Genomic DNA, 16,354 nt, shown 5'->3' with positions numbered 1-16,354 from the left:
AACGGGTGGGTGTGGGTAGGACTCAGGGGTTCTTTCCCCCCTAACTTTAGACAAACACTTTCATCCCTTTAGAAATATCTACGATTAAGCAAGTTGAACCCCTGTTTTGCCAGGCAGCCGCTGCTCTTACGTCAAGCCCTCTGTTTCCCGGGTTGGGGGCCCCAGCAGACCTGCGCAGAGGCCTGGAGCTGTGCCCCGGGGGAGCTCGTCTCTACCGCTTTTGGGCAGGAGTGGCATTTAACCACGGGGACCAAATGGAGCCCAGCCAGGGCGCTCAGAGACATCAGCGCTTTCGGGGCACGCCCTGCCCACAGCCTTGGCTGGCCGGGCAGCATGGAGAGTGCCAGGGGGCGGGGCTGGGGGCCGGAGGACCTGCCCTAACTCACCGGCAGGGTCCCCTGGGTCTCAGCTCCTCCACGGTAACGTGGGTATTAATGCCCACATCAAAAGAGCAGGTGAGCGTCTAGGAGACCGTGCGCACAGTAGGCCCGCAGTCAGCCACGGCTGTGCCATGGCCCCTCCTGCACCACTTCCGTCTCCCCTCTGAACGGCCCGGTCAGTCCCTGTGGCCAACACTGAATTTCCCGTCGTGGAGACTCAAAGTGGACCGTCTGCTCACTTACCCGTTCGTTCATTCACTCACTTGCCCACTCACGCATGCATGCATTTGTTCACTCATCCCTCCCTGTTCCAGCTCTACTGCCAACGAGACAAAGACCCCCTTCACGGGGCTGAAGGTCTGTGCAGTGGGAGAAACGCCGATCCACATCGCTTGCCAATTTCTCTGGTGTAAATCACCACCCAATCCCGGTGGGGGGGGGGGGGCGTTCTCAAGCTGCCGAGATGAAGTTTCTGACCACGGGGCTGAGAAGGGAGGTGGACGCTTGGCTCTCGTGAACCGGCACCAGCTGCAGCTCTGGGGAGAGGCAGACGGACCGACAGGGACAACATGGTGTGACAGGCAGTGAGCGTCCTCGTGTCCACGGCACGGATTGTGGCCGCAGGGTCCTGCCACGTTAGCGCAGGGGCCCAGCGTCTGCTCAGGGCGACTGGCACCTGGCCATGTGCTTATTCATTTGGTGGCTCTACTGAGGACACAGAGGTGAATCGATCAGGCCCTGCCCTGTCCCCAAGGAGCTCCAGGCCCGGGGAAGTGTGCAGAGCTGTGACGGGGCAGTCCGGGTGCTGTGGAGCCCAGAGGAGGTGGTGGGCAGCCCAAGAAAGACGTTCAAGGTGGACAGATGGGGAGCAGCCTTTCCGCAGGGACGAGGACAGGTGTAAGGCGACCTTGGGGAATGGCCCGTAGCTCAGGCTGGCCGGAGGGCAGGTGGGGCCAGTGAGTGGGGTGGGTCCTAAAGGCCCGGATGCTGTGCCACCAAGCTTGGCTGGACTGGGTTCTAACAGGGCTCCCGGGCTGGGGTGGCTGGAGGCAGGGGAGACGGGGGAGGGACGCTGCTCCGTCCTGGGGGCCTTTCACGTGCACGTCACAGCTGCTAGGCTCAGGGTCCCTCCTCTCCCGGGGAAGGTGGGCTGCATGGAATCATCGCTGGGTAGAAACGGCGCCCCTTGTTGAGGATGGAGGCCTGGCGTTCCTCCTCGCTGGAGGTGGGAGATCACGAGACATCACCCGCCTCTGCTGTGTTGAGCCCTGCTGGGGATCAGGTCGCCGTGAGCGTGGCCAGGATGCTTTGGGCTTTGTGTGTGGAGGATGGTTGGGCTGTAGTCTGTACCAGCCCGTGACCCTGTGATTTTGGGCAAAGCCTGGAGCCTCTGTGAGCTTTCTCTCCTGGTCAGTGAAGCTGAAGCGACAGTGACATCCCCGCAGGATGGGGGTTGGTCCGGGGAAGGGTCAAGGGCTTTGGACGTGGTAAAGAGACCCACCACACGTTGACACACAACGTCCCCAGGCTGAGCACCACGTATGGGGCCCATTTCACAGACAAGGGGGCCGAGGTGCAGGGTCACTTCCAGGCTCATGTGGCTGGCACGTGGCAGGCAGGGAGCTGACGCCAGCGCCTCTGTCGCCAGCCAGGACCCCGGTGCCCGGCACCACTGAACCTACACTCCACATAGTATGGCCCAGCCAGGGGACAGCTGTTGGCACTTGTCAGCTCCCACTGTCGGTTAAGTGTGACCCTGCCCGGGTTTCCACTCCTAGAGAAACCACCAGGATGTCCCACCAGGCAAGGGGCAGGGCTGCATCTTGTTCTTGACCCTGCTGGGGACCCTGCTGCGTCCCCAGCAGGGTCAGCCCTGGGCCTGGTCCACAGGGGACTCAGTGAGTGTTCGTTGAATGAAGGCACAATCTACAGGTCCTCTCGGCTCTGATATTCTAGAACATTCCATGGTTCTGACGCCAGTGCCACTCCTTCAGGAGCACAGAGGACCTTTCTCACAGCATGCGTGGCCCCTGGGCTCATCGGCCACGGAGCTCCTTGCCCCACTGGAGTGGGGGGAGCCACCGGAGGCCCTGCCCCACCTCAGCATTCAGCAAGCTTGGTGGGGGGCAGGGTGGGCGCTGAGAGATGGGGAAACACTCAATGCTCAGGGACCAGAGCAATTCGTCCTTTCGATAGACTTTGCCACTGGAGCGGAGCTCCTTGACTTCAGTTTATCTCCGCTTGGAAAACAAGCACATTTAAAATTACGCCACATCGTAACACAGAAAGGTCAGCCGTGCAGGGCCAGCCACGAAGGACGAGGGCAGCTGAGCCGGCCACGGGGCGAGCAGACGCGGGGGCGCCTGGCTCCTGTACCCTCCCGGCTTACCTCCTCCGAGCTCTTGGGCCTCCACGTGGACCAGGTCTGGGTCAGCGTCCACTCCAGAGACAGCCCTGGAAAAGAATAGCTGAGGCTGGTGTCGGGAACAGAGCCCCCAAGCCCTTCTCGCGGGGCCTGTGTGGTCCCCGAGCTCCAGACAGCCATGTGGCCTCCAGGATCTGGGGCTCAGAGGACACAGTCCTCCCCGAGAGCCCACCTGCTCCTGGGAGGCCGATGGAGCCCCAGCCTCTGCCTTGCAGGGCCCAGGGTTTGCTGGGCATTCTTCCATTTAGAGTAGTTTAGAGAAGACTTTCACATCCGTGCGCGTAGGTGTGTGTGTGTATGTGTGCGTGCGTGCGCGTGTATGTTAGTGACCAGAACAACTCCCCCGAGGGTGCAAACCCGGATTCACACCAGGGTCCTTCTCCCTTGTCCCTGCTCCCCTTCATGCCCCCTTCACAGTACATCCTTGGGAAGGCTCTGCTCTCAGCCACCAGCCCCTCCCTTGACCACACTGCTCCAGGGGTTCAGGCAGTGCATGGAGCACAGGGGGACGGTGGCTGCCCACGACGGAGCATTCAACAAGGCCCGAGAAGAACGGGCCGAAGACACACCCTGGGGGGGCAGGGACTGGGCTGCATCCCCCAGGGCAGCTGGGGACGGCGCTGACCTCCGCCAGCCCAGCACAGGGCCCGGCACCCAGGAGGTGAAGCGCAGGTTTCTCAACTGATGATGTGATGTGGTCCAGGGTTTCCCAGATTTTACCGGTTCCAGGTATCAACTGGACTGTCATCTCCTGCCATGTTCTGCATGTCAGCTCCCTCAGCCATCTCCGGAGCAAGAACCCCCCGGGGCGTCATGGGTGTGGGGAGCTATTACATTTTTTATAACGTACATTCCAGCCGGTCTGACTATTAAACTCCATCCACCAAGCCGACCCTGTCATGGACAGTAACCTGAGGAAGCACATTGACTTTGCCAAAGACAAACCGAGAGTCTGATGCAGAGGTCACTTCCCACGGCCACTCAGCACCCGGGACGGGCCAATGAGATGTCCCTGCCACTGACTGCTCAGTCCCCACCACTCACAGCCCCCAGAGCTGGCCTCTCTCAGCTCTCAGCCCGATTCCTAACGGGCTTGGCACCAGGGTGCCTGTTGGCTTCACCTCCTCCAGGGGCCAGGTGGTCCCAGGTGGACAGGGGAAACCCACAATGCCCCCCGTGGCGGGATGTGAAGTCTGCGATGTTTCAAACGTGGGTGCCGGCGTCAATCACTCTGACTTTCCACAGAGTCTCCATCGGAAGGTGAAGTGTTGATTTAGGTTTTGTGAATAAACCATTTGTAAGCTCCTTGGAAGGAGGTCTCCTGCCTGACATTTTCCTCTCTTTTCTGAATAAAGAGAGACGTCGTTCCCTTTACCAGAAGCACGGACCGGTCCTCAGCTGGGCAGATGGAATTTTAGTTTGACCATCCATCATCTGTAAATGGGGTCATGACACTCGGCCTGTCACTCACTCTCTCATTCCCTCTGTCTCTCCCTCTCCATCGGAGCCTCTCCCCTGCCACTTCCCAGCACGCCCACACCAGGCCCTGCACGAGGCAGGGAACACAGTGGACCTGAGGTCCCTGCCCCAGAAACCCTTGGTCATGGGTTTTGAAGACCACGTGAAACTCTGTATTTACACACCTCAGATGAAGCCTGGCTCCCCGTGGGAAATGACAAGCATTGAGCCCTGGGCCTTCTTGTTTGTCAAGGTCTTGTTTGGAAGGCCCTTGGTCTATTGTTTAGAGACAGCAGTCACGTGAGAAGACCTGTGGCCACGGGCTCAACAAAGCACGGGGAGTTGACTCCTACTCCTTCGGACGCTAAGGGAAGCTCTGATGCAAACAGCTCTGGTAATCCCTCTAAGACACCGCCACCAGGGCTGTTGTGGGATGAACTCTGTCTTCCCCTCACCTCCCTTCAGGACAGAAGTACTGCCACTTGCCTCACACCTGGGCAGGCACTGGAGCTCACGGAAGTGGAAAGCTCAGGCTTTACGGGTGAGGTTGGGTTCGAGGCGGGAGGAAGAATTGGAAACGCCTGGGGAAGTGCAGGCGGCCAGACTGCCCGGCAGAGGGGCCAAGGGCAAGGTCACTGGCTACGTACAGAGGCAGCCATGGCCCGTGACCTAGGACAAGTGCCCTGGCCCCTCTGGGCCGCCGTTTCCCCCTCTGTAACCTAAGGGGAAGACAGTTGGGTGCCGCTGTGTGGATCTCATAAGAGGATGCACTGGGACCCGAGGTCTGGTGCCCGGTGCACAGCCAGTGTTCACAACGTGGTTGCTGCTGGGCGGTCCTGATAATTTTGTCCCAGTGCCGTTGAGAGACTAGCAGGGAGGCGACGCGTCAGGGCATTCGTGGGCCCAGAACATAGTAGGTCTCCCAACCCCCGGCCACGGCCCCACGAGGCCAGTCTAAGGAGCTCACTTGTTTAAGCTTCTCAAAACATTAAGGGTCTGAGTCTCAGACACAACACGGGGCTTCGGCGATTCCTGCTGTCAGTTCAAGGACAGAGAGCGCCTTGGAAGTGCTGTCAAAACAGCATTATTCACTGTTTACAAGAGGCGCCGTCCCCGTGTTGTCACCACGTTCCCAGGGAGACTCCCGGGCCCCCGAGCAGACAAGTGTCTGGCATGATTACCCCTCTCGCGTGACGACTTGGAGCAATTTGAGAAACCCGAGGGAAGACATAATTTGATCTGCCCGTGATAACAACGTGTCTGAGTGAGCACCAGCTTCGGTTTCAGTGTCTGCGGGCTGTTTCTCTCTGTGGCCCCAGGGGTCTCCCTGGGACTGGACAAACAGGCAGAACCGCTCCCCGCCAGTCCCCCGAATCCTGATCTGCCAACTTTCCAGGCCATCCTGCTCAGAAACCCCACCTCCTGTCCCCGCTCCCCACCTCCTTGAGCCCCTGCGGGCTAACAGTTGACAAGAATGACAGGGCCTGTGATTGATGCCGCGCTCCAGTTTCCGAGGAAGGACCCGGGACCTCTCGAGGGCGGCCACGTGGAGGGAGCCCTCACCGCTCCCCACCCCGCTGTGGAAGGCACACCCCCAGGCCGTTGTTCCAGAGGCGAGACCAAAGCTTCCCTTCAGCCTGTGGCCCTAAGTCCGCAAACTAGTTCCTGGCCCCGATTAGCATGAAGACGCAGACGGAACAGGCCGGGACGGGAAGCTCTTCCCACGGTGTTTGTCCTGGGGACGCAGGGCTGCTCCTGGCTAGGAGGCCTGGCCGTACGTGTACAGCCCAAATGAGATAAGAAAGGAGAGGACGTGAGTGTGTGTCATTTTCACACTCAGGAAAACGCAATTTGGTGGAAAGAGCACGTGTGTCACTGCACGCATCTCCAGAGGTAGTTTAGGCGGGGGGCGGGTGGCAGCTGGGTCAGGGGCGCCAGCGTGGGCTCTGAGCCCTGCCTTTGGCTTCTGCTCCCTCCGCAGAAGCCCTGGACCTCGTCCGTGTCTCATCCTCACGGGCCTCACTTGCTTATCCAACAGGCGTTTCCTGAGCACCGGAGCCTCTCGCTGGGGCAGTGAGACTAGAGCTCCATGCAAATCGATTGTTGAGTGGCTCCCAAGAGATGACACCAACGCGGAGTGGGCCCGGGCACCAGCTGGGGCAGGAGTGAGGGTCCAAGACCGGCAGAGGCCGAGCAAGGCATGGGGCAGGGAAGGCTGCACCGCCGGGCCATCAGTGGGGGGCTGAGTCGGGACCAGGACAGGAGAGGCAGGGGCAGGGGGGCGGGGGTTCCGTGGTGAGGGGGACATAGGCCCAGAGAGGGAGATTCACGCGTGCGAAACTGCACAGCTGGTTCGTGGGTGTGCGCGTGGCCTGAGCGACACCAAGCCGCAGCTCTCAACCCTTTCCTACGCTGTCCCAGCAGAGCAGAGAGGACGCCCCGGAGGCCCCCCTGGGATGAGGAGGGCAGGGCTGGGGCAGAGAGGAGAAGGTGGGGGACCTGAGCTGGGGACCGAGGGGGCTGACTTGGCCTCGCCGGGGCTCCCCGGGTCCTGGCGGGGGCATGCTCACCAGAACACATGGTCTTTGGTCACTCGCTCCTGCAGAAGAGTCCACTTCTTCCCCAGGTCAGACGATACGTAGAGCTTTAGGGCAGAAGGAGGAGAGAGAAAAGTTCGGTCGTGACATGAGGAGTGAGCCTCTTCTGAGAGCTGCATCACCCTGGGTGATGTCTGCCCCGGGGGAGGCTGGCCGGTCCTGTCCCACCTGGCGAGGACCTGTTGGGGGCAGGCCCTGTGCTCCAGGTGGGTACAGACCAGCCTCCGAGAGGCGGAAGGTCAGGCACGGGGGCTCCATAAAGGGCCAGTCTCGACCCCAGGCCGGCTGGTAGGAGCCCAGAGACAGGGGCAGAGGTCCCTGGAGGAGGTGTGTCTGAGTGCAGGCACCCAGGAGGGACCTGAATGTCCTTTATGCATGTGGGGCGGAGGGAGGGCGCTCTGGAGGAGGGAGCAGGAAAGGTGAGATGGTCAGTTCAGGACACAGCAGAGACGTCTGAAGCCTGGTTGGGGCCTTGACCACTACGGTAGCCCAGGGCCTGTGCTTGGGGTTTAATGCTCTGCGGTCACTAACTTGAAGGACCTAAGTTTTTTTTTTTTTTTTCGGTACGCGGGCCTCTCACCGCTGTGGCCTCTCCCGTTGCGGAGCACAGGCTCCAGACGCGCAGGCTCAGCGGCCATGGCTCACGGGCGCAGCCGCTCCGCGGCACGTGGGATCTTCCCGGACCGGAGCACGAACCCGTGTCCCCTGCATCGGCAGGCGGACTCTCAACCACCGCGCCACCAGGGAAGCCCGAAAGACCTAATAATTTTATCTCGGAACTCGAGATCTGTGAGCAGAGCCGGATGGAGCAATGAGCTGGTGTGGCTCTGCCAGCGCCTCCAGGGCCGCTGCCGCCTTCCACCCGGGGTCGGGGGGCACCTGGGCCTGGGGAGGGTCAAGTTTGGGTGGCTGTGCGCTGAGTCCTGAGGCCCTGAGAGCCTGGGAGTTCTGCGTCCACCCTGCTTGTGTCCCTGTGCACAGGGAGTATGACATTAGTAGCTCGTAAAGACACCGTGACAGCTGGAAAGAGACCATGGAAGAAAGGGTTTGTCCCAATTGTTAAACGTTTCTCATTTTGCACTGGACCCTGTAAAGTACACAGCCAGCTCTGCCTGAGACCACCAGACCGCTGGACAAGATGAGGCTCTCAGGAGGGCTGAGGCCAGCTGCCATGGGGCAGAGGCAGGGAGGTCCCAGGGAGGCCAGGCCTCGGTCCGGCCCTGGGCTGCAGGCTCATGGAGAAGAGGAAAGGGCTCCGGAAGGGACCTGTTTAGAGAGCTGAACAGGTCCTGGGAGGAGGGAAGGGGGAGGCGGCGTCTAGGGCTCTGACCTGGGGACCTCGGGTGGGGACAGCCTTGAACGAGCAGACTGGGCTTGGGAAACGCCTGCAGGGGCCACAGGGCAAGATCTGAAGGGGAGGGAGGGGACAGCTCTCTGAGGATCACAGGACAGGGCAGGGGGAGGAGTACCCACACTGGAGCACCCGCTCCATCCTGCACCAACCTCCACTGGGACTCAATAGCTCCATTTCTTTTCTTTTCTTTTTTTAAATAAATTTATAAATTTTATTTTATTTATTTTTGGCTGCGTTGGGTCTTTGTTGTTGCATGCGGGTTTTCTCTAGTTGCCGCGAGCAGGGGCTACTCTTTGTTGAGGTGCGTGGGCTTCTCACTGCTGTGGCTTCTCTTGTTGTAGAGCACGGGCTCCAGGCACGCGGGCTCAGTAGTTGTGGCACGCGGGCTCAGTAGTTGTGGCGCACGGGCTTAGTTGCTCCGCGGCATGTGGGATCTTCCCGGACCAGGGCTCGATCCTGTGTCTCCTGCATTGGCAGGTGGATTCTTAACCACTGCGCCTCCAGGGAAGCCCCTCAATAGCTGCATTTCTCAAACCAAGGCCCTGGGAGCCAGTGTGATGTGCAAGAGGTGGCCGTGATAGGTGTGAGCTTCCCCATCACAGCCCTGGTGCTTCCCCAGATGCGTCTCCAAGCCCTGGAGGCCAAGAGAAGCCAAGTACAGCACAGGCTCCCCGGCCCAGAGCTCAGGGGCTGAGCCACACCCGGCCCTGCGTCTGCAAAGCTCGTGGTCCAGGAGGAGAAACGACAGACCCGAAGGCAAAGGATTGCCCCTGAGCACAGACACTTGCCAGACGCTGGGGGAGCAGGAGGGAGGATGGTGTCCAGGGCCCTGGGACAGCTCACACAGAAACACGTGTGCGAGCACCCCTACAATGCATACATGTACTCACAGACATGCACACACGGAGACAGACACACAGAAGCCCACGTGGGCACAGATACACGTATACACGCAGGCTCACACACTCAAGCATATATACACAGGGAGACACGCATGCGCCACCCGGCCCCCAGACACAGACGTGCACGTGTTTACACACAAACACAGAGACACAACTACGCGTGCACGCACCCACAGACACACACGCACACATGCGAGCAGACACGTACTTTCACTTGCCCCCTGAACCCCCAGTCCTCGCTGGAGCCTGGTGGTAGGCGGGGAGCTGGTGCCTGTTGGGTCCTGGCCCCATGGGGCTGGAGCGTGCATACACACACACACGCGCGCGCGCATGTGGGATCCTGGCCACCACACACCCCTCCCCTCCGCTCCAACCCGGGGGAGGCGGGGATGTCTGCAGCCTCTGTTCTGGGGGTAAACCGCCATCCTGTTCTGCGCCTGTTGCCCGTTGCCTTTGTGACCAACTCCCTGGGTTAGGGTCCCTCCGTGAGCCATCTGGAGGCTCCTTGTTCCTCCCTGGACACCGCCTGTCGCCTGGCGTCAGTGCCTCATCAGGGTCGTGGGGATGTCTGCAGGCAGAGGAGGGCAGAGGCCCTCCCAGGGGGAGGGAGTTCCCGAGCACAGGCCTGCGAGTAGGAGGTAGGGGGGTGGGAGGTGCTCGCTCAGCAAACAGCAAGTCGGCCTCCAGGTGCTGGGCCTCAGTCTGTGCAAAAGTGAGGCTCACAGCCAGGTGCTGAGGACGGGGCAGAGCTTTGACTTCACCTCTCAGGTATGGGGAGTCAGGGAAGAGTTAAGCAGGTGGTGGCAGCTCTGCTCACGTGGTGGCCCTCTGTCTGCTCTATTTGGGAGGCTAATGGGATGGGGAGTGGTCCTTCTCCTGCTGGAGGAGGCCTGGCCTCCTCCTTCCTCTCCAGAATGGCTGGGCAGTCCCCAACGGCAACATGGAAACCCAGGCTCCTGTCTCCCAAGTTTGGGGCCGGCACATCTGGGCTCAGATCCCTGCCCTCCCTTTCTGGAGTCACCCAGGTGAACCTTGGCTTTTCTCAGTTGTAAAATGGGTGACATCCTCCTTCAGGAGGTCAGGAGGGTTCAAGTGGGTCCCGCGTGTCAGGACTTCACGCAGGCAAGGCGTGCGCGGAACTGGGGCTCTGAAGCCCCCGGACTGAGCGTCGTGCCCACCGTCCTCCTAGACAGAGCTGCCCGGGGCGAGACGGAGACTGCGGATGTGAGGGTAACACTCCCTCTTGGCCCCGCAATCCTGTTCAGTCCCGCTCCTGCCCACATCGTCACTCTGGGGTGTCCGAATCGCCTTTCCCCCTTGCCAACAGCAGCCCTGAAAACTACAGATTCCCCAACTGCCTAGGAGAGAAATTTCAGGAAAACTGAAGACCGGCTGCAGGACTGCAGACCGGCCCCTGCGTGAGTGATTCCTCCTTGAACAGGTCATCTCCTAACCTCGGGGTCTTGTGAGAAGACGCCCCACTTCAGGATGGCTGTCCCTACCCATAAAAATCACCGGGAGCCTCTAGAAAGAGAGTCACTCTGAATAGTTGTCTGACTGACACTTTGTGACCCGGTGACAATTGCATAACTGTTGTGTCCCTTTTTCTTAAACTTGGCAGTTTTCTTTGTTAAGCTCCAATCCTCTGCTCTTATCTGCAGGGAGAAAACACTCAGGCTGCGAGATTTTCTTACTCAAAGAGGCTGAGAGTCTGCATCTTAGTCTGTCTTCCACCTGGTGCCAGCCACTGCCCCCAGCTACCCCTCCAGGGCTCCCCAAACCCTGGCTACTTAGAGCCAGTGTCCCCTCCCCAAATCCCTCAAGCCCCAGGCTCCTGCTGTACTCAACTCTTGCTGTTTTCTCACGTTTGCACAGACTGAGGCCCAGCACCTGGAGGCCGACTTGCTGTTTGCTGACCCACCTTTTTTCTCTCTCTTGCCTCTAGGCCTTCGTACATGTTGTTCCCTCTGCCTGGAACACCCCTCTTCCCCTCTCCCACCCCCCGGCCGACTCCTTCCTCTCAGGACAGTCTCACTTTACTCATCGGCAAATCGGGAGAGCACAGCTCATATCCTCAGGCAGTAAGTGACTAAAAAGGAGTCTGAGGCCATCAGTCTCAGGATTATGTAACCTCCGGATTAACGGATGGCGTTCTCGTCGCCATCACCACCGACACACTTGCATTTATGACATCTGCCCCAGAACTTTATGAAGCCTTTCCAATTTGCTCTCATGGGAGGTGATTGCATAACACACAACCCACTGCTGCAGAAATAGGACATTTCTGCTGAATAAAGGACAAACACCGGCAAATAAACACAACAGGGACATCCTAGTTACTGCAGCTAAAACCCTCACAGCAATGTCCTGGGGAAGGGTCGACTTCCTCTAGACCACTCCTCTAAGAAAGATAAAATGATCGGAAGATATTCTGATCTGATGTAAAGGTAAAACAATCAGAAGTGAGAACAAGGGAGGGATAAAGGGAAAGGAGGAGGGTGAAGTCAGAGGGAAGGTGCGTTCCATTCACAGACATGTGTGCCATTAAGCCTCACACAATTATTAGAAGCACGGCAATTCCACCCGGCTTTCAGTGGTAGGTTGGGTATGATGGCTGGAACTCAGCATCCTTCCTTCCCTCGCTGTAGGGCACCTGGGCATACTGCAAAGGCCGAAAAGCTGAGATCCAACATTGCTCAGACTCCCTTGCAGCTAGAATTCTGGGTCAGATAGATGCGTGCATGTGAGGTTTGGAAGGGGACAGGCCGTGGAGGCAGTTCCCTGCTGCCTTGGGCCATTTATTTTATTATATTGGAGTAGAGTTGATTTACAATGTTGTGTTAGTTTCAGGTGTACAGCACAGTGATTCAGTTTTATATACACACATATGTATATATGTACACACAGATCGTTTTTCAGACTCTTTTCCCATATAAGGGAATAGATTACAAAATATTATTACAAAATATCGAGTACAGCTCCCTGTGCCATACAGTAGGACCTTGTTGTTTATCTATTTTATATATAGTAGTGTGTATATGTTAATCCCAGCCTCCTAACATATCCATAGGTTTGTTTTCTACGTCTGTGGCTCTGTTTCTGTTTTGTAAATAAGTTTATTTGTATCTATTTTTTTTAAGATTCCACACATAAGTGACGTCACACAGTATTTGTCTTTCTCTGTCTGACTCACTTAGTATGATAATCTCCAGGTCCATGCATGTTGCTGCAAATGGCATTCTTTTTTTTTTTTTTTTTAAACCCCACATTTGTTTATTTATTTTTTTTGGCCGTGTTGGGTCTTCGTTGCTGCGCACAGGTTTTCTCTAGTGTGGCGAGCGGGGGTTATTCTTGGTTGTGGTGCGCGGGCTTCCCATCGCGGTGGCTTCTCTTGCTGCCAAGCACGGGCTCTAGGCATGCAGGCTTCAGTAGTTGTGGCACGCGGGCTCAGTAGTTGTGGCTCGCGGGCTCTAGAGCGCAGGCTCGGTAGTTGTGGCACACGGGCTTAGTTGCTCCGTGGCATGTGGGATCTTCCCGGATCGGGGCTGGAACCCGTGTCCCCTGCATCGGCAGGCGGATTCTTAACCACTGCGCCACCAGGGAAGCCCAAGACTCATCCCTTCTTAAGAGAACTCTTGCCCACCCTACCTCACCCCCTTGATAGCACTTCTCCTCCTTTTCAGCCTATATAAACGCAAACACGGCTTCATTTGGGCTGGAGGATTGCAGGGGTTCATTTTTCTTTCTTTTCTTGTGTGATCATCTTTGTGGTTCTGAAGTTGTATTAAAAAGTAAACTTACATCCTGACTCATTCTCTAAGCCCCTGTTCAACCCCCCTCCTCCAGGAAGGCTTCCCTGATTGGCCATCCAAGGTGTCTTGTCTCCTCTACTAAGTTTCTGGAAGGCAGTCCCAGGCTCAGACCGATTTCTCACAGCGCCGGGAAGCAGAGGAGGTTCTCGATGGGAAGCAGAATAAAACATGAGTGGGTCTATTGATGTTTTAGAGGTAAGTGCCCCGGGCTCTGCCTGTGAACAGGTCTGAGGTCTGAGCAGAGGGGAACAGGCTGGTCAGTTTCATGCCAGGGGTCCCCAGCAAGCTGGCGTGGGGAAGGACTGCCCAGCTCTCACATCCTTTTGATCCCAGGAGCCTGATGCAATTTGCTGAGCCTTGAAAGAAGAAAACCCACTGCATTCAGCTCTCACCCAAGGAAGCTGTCCAGGCTCCAAATAAGGTCGCCTCAGAGCACCCCAAATTCTAATGACACAGTAAAGGAGGGAACTAGAGGTAGGGAGACAGGGCAGTCTGAGGGGTGGAAGGACAGTCTTTGCTAGAGGAAGGGGTAGGCATCTGGGAGGAAAAGGAAGGGGAGGGAATAGAAGAGAGCGTTCGCTTTTGTAAAAATCTGCAAGTCCTTGTGAGCGAGACATTTAGGTCCAGCCTGTGGACTCTGGGTTTGGCATATGACTTGCTTTGCCCAGCGGGAAAGGATGTGATGTTTTCCAGGTCAAAGCAGACACACGGAGGTTCTCATGCGGTTTCCTCTGCCCCTCGGAGCCTTTGCCCTCCATCACGAGAACGGCATGTCTGCAAGCGACTGCTGGTTTCAGAAGAAGAGACCTGAACCCTGCCAGGAGGCATGCCTGTCTAGTCAGTCCCAAGCGAGCCCGGCAGGACCCCCGCGGACTCGCAGATGCAAGAATAAGAAAGAATGCTTGTTGCTGTGAGCCACTGAGGTTTGGGCCTGTGCGTTACTCAGCATTACAGCAGCAGACGCCTTCCTAACACACCAGGTCTGTTGGCGTCAAAGTCAGTGTTGTCCGACCAGCCATCCTGCTGAAACCATCATGCCTAACAAAATAGCCCTGCTGTCATTGTTATTAATGTCCTCAAATTCCTCATTCCTTTTACAACCACAGTGAAACCTTTCTTCCCTCTTTTTCCTTTCCTCATAGTCACAGAAAAGACCCAAAGAAAATAACCGAGATTTCAGCTCCATTAATTTTTCAGGGCCCCATGAATTAAAGAGCAATTGTAATGCAGTCAGTCTCTGTGGGAAAATAAGTCTCTGTGATTGTGCTTTAGTCTGAATACATGGAAGGCTAAGTAGCACTGTTAATACCCAGAATACATGCTGTTCCAAAGGAAAGCACCCAGAGCAGAGGCAGCCCACGAGGCCAGGGAATTTCAGGGACATTCTGAAATTCAGTCAGTTAGCAAGGACCAGACCTTGGCACAAGACTTGCTTTGGCCAGTGATGTGTGAGTGCGTGTGATGTATTCCAGGTCAAAGCAGATACACTAAACTGAGGACCAGCGAGGAGGCCAGGTCCTGTAGACAGCCATGGCTCAGGCCAGCCAGGAGTCTCCATGTGGAGGTCCCTGACCTGGGTGATCCCTGTCGGTAGAAATTCATTCATTCATTTATCCATCCATTCATCCATCCACCCCCATGATCCACCCACCCCCATGCATGTATCCATCCATCCATCCATCCACCCCCATGCATGTATCCGTCCATCCATCCATCCACCATCCCTCCATCCATCCGTTCAATATTTTCAGCCAGGTACTTGAGGTAAAATGGTGAAAAAAAACCAGGCATAGCCCTTACCCTCAGCGAGCTGACCCCAAGTGTGTGTGTACGGTGCAGACAATAACTAACTAGTGGCACAAATACATAATTACAGTCCTGGGAAAGAGAGGCACTGGAATCTGGGAGAGTGTGGCACAGTGGGTCCCAAGCAGGCCTGGGGAAGCTCCCGATCTGGACAGCCTCCACCTAGTCCAGACCCAGGCTCTGCCTTCTCCACCTTTTTCCAACACTGGGGGCTTGCCCTGTGTAGACGGCATCCACAGGCTCCTTCTCTCTGGCTTCTGGTGGGATTCAGACCACGGGAGGCACCAGCAGAAGACCCCAGGGCGGGAGGGGAGAGAGCTGGGTACCATGACTCCTGTTCTCCGACTGCCCAGCCGCAGTCCCTAGGGGCTGAGCGACCCTCTCCTGGACCAGCCTCCTCCTTGCCCGTTCCTTATGGCTCCGGGGATCCGGCCTCCTACTGGGCAAGGTGGTTGGCTGAAAAAGGCCCCCCGGAAACATCTACGTCATAATCCCTGGAACCTGTGCGTGGGACCAGATGGAGGAAAATAAAGACTCTGTGGGTGTGATTCAGTGAAGATGTTTAGTTGGGAAGATTATCCCGGGTCATCCGGGTGGGGCAGAGGGAACTTTCACACACCCACGCACACGCGCGCGGCAACGGGAAGATGCAGCTGGAAGGGTTGAAGACGCTGCCTTAGAAGATCCGAGTGACCCCTCCACAAGCCACAGAATTCCAGAGACTGGGAGAGGCAAGGGAGGGATCCCCTCCAGAGCCTCCAGAGGGAGCGGGGGCCCACAGACACCTTAGTGTTCGCCCCATGAAGCTGATTTTGGGCCTTTGGTCTCCGAAACTGTGAGAGAATACATTTCTATTGTATTGTGGTCATTTCTTACAGTGGCTGCAGGAAACCGACACAGGCCTTTCCTACAGCCAGGGGGGCCCCTCCTCCACGGGCCCTCAGCAAGCTCCCCCCTCAGCCCACCCACGCTGGCCCTGGAGACAGCCCCCCATTACGCTCTCCTCTGCCGCCCTGTGAAGGTGCCCTGTGCTCCTGGGGCCCTGCTGCTCTGCTCCTCAGAGGAGGGGACGCTGGTCTGGGGTCTGAAGGACGATTCACTCTCATGGTGGTGGTGGGAGAGGGGGGAGGGGAGGGCCTGGTGTGGGAGGGTGCGTGGAATGTTCTGGAAGTAGAGGAAGGCCCTGTGGCTGGAGTGCAGACAGAGGGGGACAGGGTGGAAGGGTCCTCATAATCATCCACTATCCATTGACCGGCTCTCGGGCCCATTTGTGCCAAGTGCACAGCTCACCTCCCCCGCTCGGTTCTCCTGCAAAGCCTCGAGCTCCTGGTGGCATCCAACCACACGGCCCAGGGGAGAAGGGGATGATGGGGGGTCCCGGGCCCCACGTGATGGAAAGGCTCAGGCCTGCTTACCTTGCCCTCCCGGGTGTAGGCCAGCACCTTGTCCTCTACCCGGGGGTGGAAGATGAACGTTTCCACGGAGAAGGGGATGAGCTGCTTCTGGAAGGTGGCGCCCTCGTCCGTGCTAAGGAACAGGCTCTGGTCCCGGTCGCTGAGAGAGGAGCTCACAAGGATGATCTGAAACACACAGTGGGGCGTGAGGCCTCCCCGTGGAGAT

At 57.6% G+C, this 16,354-nt stretch overlaps 1 protein-coding gene across 1 annotated transcript in view; it reads right to left on the bottom strand.

Annotated features, from left to right (window-relative positions):
- The window catches only part of SORCS2 (sortilin related VPS10 domain containing receptor 2), a 469,283-nt gene that overhangs the window by 68,055 nt on the left and 384,874 nt on the right, over window positions 1–16,354 (bottom strand). Inside the window, exons 4-6 of the mRNA XM_065877287.1 lie at window positions 16,150–16,314; window positions 6,834–6,907; window positions 2,770–2,834 (exon numbers count right to left, since the gene is read on the bottom strand). Of these exons, the coding sequence (XP_065733359.1) occupies window positions 2,770–2,834; window positions 6,834–6,907; window positions 16,150–16,314 (304 nt within the window). The remainder of the gene's footprint in view (window positions 1–2,769; window positions 2,835–6,833; window positions 6,908–16,149; window positions 16,315–16,354) is intronic.

The sequence above is a fragment of the Phocoena phocoena genome, chromosome 5, assembly GCF_963924675.1.
Source record: "Phocoena phocoena chromosome 5, mPhoPho1.1, whole genome shotgun sequence".
In the NCBI taxonomy this organism is placed as follows: domain Eukaryota; kingdom Metazoa; phylum Chordata; class Mammalia; order Artiodactyla; family Phocoenidae; genus Phocoena; species Phocoena phocoena.
Note: the sequence above shows the minus strand (reverse complement) of the source record. Positions and strands in the feature narration are given on the sequence as shown.